At 46.5% G+C, this 2766-nt stretch overlaps 1 protein-coding gene across 1 annotated transcript in view; it reads right to left on the bottom strand.

Annotated features, from left to right (window-relative positions):
- The window catches only part of LOC109396056 (adhesion G protein-coupled receptor E1-like), a gene marked incomplete at its 5' end in the record, with an annotated part of 38328 nt that extends 36366 nt beyond the window's left edge, over window positions 1–1962 (bottom strand). Inside the window, one exon of the mRNA XM_019667600.1 lies at window positions 1874–1962. Coding sequence (XP_019523145.1) covers window positions 1874–1962 — 89 coding nt within the window. The remainder of the gene's footprint in view (window positions 1–1873) is intronic.
- Window positions 1963–2766: the final 804 nt, after the last annotated feature.

The raw sequence follows: 2766 nt of genomic DNA, 5'->3' as shown, positions 1-2766 counted from the left end.
CACAATGGTCTGGTGGAATTGGCACAGGAGTGTGTGTGTGCATGCGCATACATTGGGCCTTGGGTCCCCACCCTCTGTATTTCTTGTGCTGCGCAGCCAGGGAAATGCCTGGCGGTTGCGCTCCAGCTCCAACAGGCTGCTCATTGAGATGTGGGAGTGCGCGAGCCTACTCCAGTCCCCGCCATTCACACTGGGCGTGCAGAGTTGCCAGGCTGGTGATTGGCTGTGGGGCTGCTCTTCCTGATCTGCGACCGACTGATTGGGACAGGCTGAGACTGGGAGTTTTCCTGGGAGTGTTGGACTGGGAGCTGTGCACCTGCGTGATCTGGCCGGGGTATTCCTGGCGCGTTTGTGTGGTCTGGTTGTCAGTGCAGGAGTGCATTATGCTCTGAATTGGTGGGGGCCACTGACCACACCCTGTGGTGCCTCACAGGCCTGCTCCGCCCACCTATAGCTGTGTTGCCTGGGGCACTCTGAGCCCCTGGTACCTGGCCCCCACCTCTACAGGCCACAGAGGGGTTTTTGCAGCAGCACACAGACCGCCACAACCTGTGAGGGTTTTTGGTGGTGAGCACGGTTCCAGAGCACACAGCAGCTAATTGCGGGAAGCTCACTGCAAGCCTGAGAGGGAGGCTGGCGCATGATANCCAAAAATGCGCTCCACAAAACACCAGTTTGAGGAGATGATTATGGAAGAAGGACTCCAAAGTCAAATACGTTAGACAAGGGTCACATATTAGCTCTCCAAATCTCAGTTTAATAGTTCCCACCTTTGCCTTTTTATAATACAGATTATTAATAGGAAACAAGTGCTTTGATGACTTTAAGAAACACTCTCAGGCATTCTCCTTGGCCGTCTGATTTGTCCTTCCTTCATTAGAGGGCACTTTTTTGGTTTAAACTTCCATCTGTGTGCAGGAAAGTGCCAGCTCCCCCAACTCAGTCCCCATCCCTCAGTCTGGGACTATTTGCTCCTTCTCACCCTTCTCATCCTCAAAACTTGCCTCCACATCTAAATGTGGGCATGTTGAAACTGGCCAGTTTTCCTCAGGAAGGAGCCATCTTAGATAAAGATGGTGGGAGGCAATGCGAGTTACATTGTGATAATGGAGAGTAACTGAATAGAAAATGCACATCAGTGTGCCCCAGGGCCTGTGTCCTGGGCAAGGACACATGTCTCTCAGGGTCATTGGTCACCTAAGGCCAGTTTTTCAAAATCAAGGGCCATTAGTGAGGAGTAGGCCAGTCCATTCAACAAAGATAAGCATGTTTCTTCTACACATAGCTGGAGAAAAAAAGAACAATCATTTTGGGGTAAGGAAAAGCTACCTTCAGTGGAGCAGAAAGCCTTTGAGTTACACTACCAAGTTCATACTTGACACATTTCCCACAGGAAGCTGGACCAATGCCCTCATTTCAAGGCATTGGCGCCTCCTTGACCCCTGGGGACAAACCACTTAGACCCATCAGCCAGTCATGAGATAAGCGCTCAACACATACATTCTAGCCTGGCTTGTCAGTCCAATCAATCCTTTGAATTAGGGGCGAAGACATTTTTGGCTTTGGAAACCAAACCCAGCCCCATCACGACTTGAACTCACTTCCAGGAATCCTGACACAGACCCAAGGGCCTCCACAGACCAGGCCCTGAGGGTTGGTAGTAACTGACACTCAGCTAGGCAGAAGGAACAACTGTTTTTCTCAGCCAGTGTCACCAGTCATCTACAGTTTGAGACCTCTCAACGCCNGAGAAAAATAAACTGCTGTCTGATTTATGTCACTTATTTTTGCCTTTGTTGAAGGTGCAAACAACATCCTACCTAAGTGGCTTCTAGGAAAACTTCAAGAGCTAGAAACCTTCAAAAATACTTACATATTCAATCTCCACCGCTGTTCCCCCTTGGCATAGCAGGACCCTTTCATTGTTGGATATTACATCTTCTTTACACTTGAAGGGAACCCCTAGGAAGAAAACAAAAGCAACCAAATCAAACTTAACCACAGCAAGATATGATTAAAAGCAAGTCTGATTCCATCACCCCCTGCTTAAAATCCATCCATTGCTATATTATGCAATGGTGGAAATAAATGAACTACACATTACAATATCAGGGACTCTGAGATGTTTTATAAAACTTCAAAGCAAACAAAACTAAGCAAGGTATTGTTTAGAGATATATACAGGGGGTGGGGGTGCTTTTTGAAGGAGATTTGTAAATACAAAATTCCAAGCAGTTCCCTCTGGGGAGCAGACAAGTATATGGAACGGGGAAGAAGTATGCAGGACACACAGTGACACTGAAGCTATTCTACTGCTTATGTTGGCAAGGGCCTCAGATATATTCATTTTGTTATTGTATTTCATTGCCTCCATATAAGTTACCTATATTTTTAATGTCTAAAATGATCCATAATTTTAAAAATTTAAACCTCTCATGGTTCCTTATTGTTCTCAGCAAAAATACCCCAAAATTCTCTGCACAGTTCATAAGGTTCTGCAGAATCTGACCTCTGCCTACCTCCTCAGATACAGTTAATGCCATTTCTCCTTGCCCTCCCCCTGCATTAGCCCCAGGGCCTTTGCATATGCTACAACCTGGAACACTGTGATTTCCACTCTTCATGTGGATACTTCCTACTCTTCCATCAAGCTTCAGCTTAAAAGTCATTTGCCCAGAGCATATGAAATATCCCATTAGTCATTCCAAAGTATGCTACAATTTTTCAATGGTCGCACTCATTGTGGTCATTAATTATGTGTGTGCT

This window comes from Hipposideros armiger, unplaced genomic scaffold (genome assembly GCF_001890085.2).
Source record: "Hipposideros armiger isolate ML-2016 unplaced genomic scaffold, ASM189008v1 scaffold_502, whole genome shotgun sequence".
NCBI classification, from domain to species: Eukaryota; Metazoa; Chordata; class Mammalia; order Chiroptera; family Hipposideridae; genus Hipposideros; species Hipposideros armiger.
The sequence above is the reverse complement of the archived record's forward strand: the minus strand, read 5'-3'. Positions and strand labels throughout refer to the sequence as shown.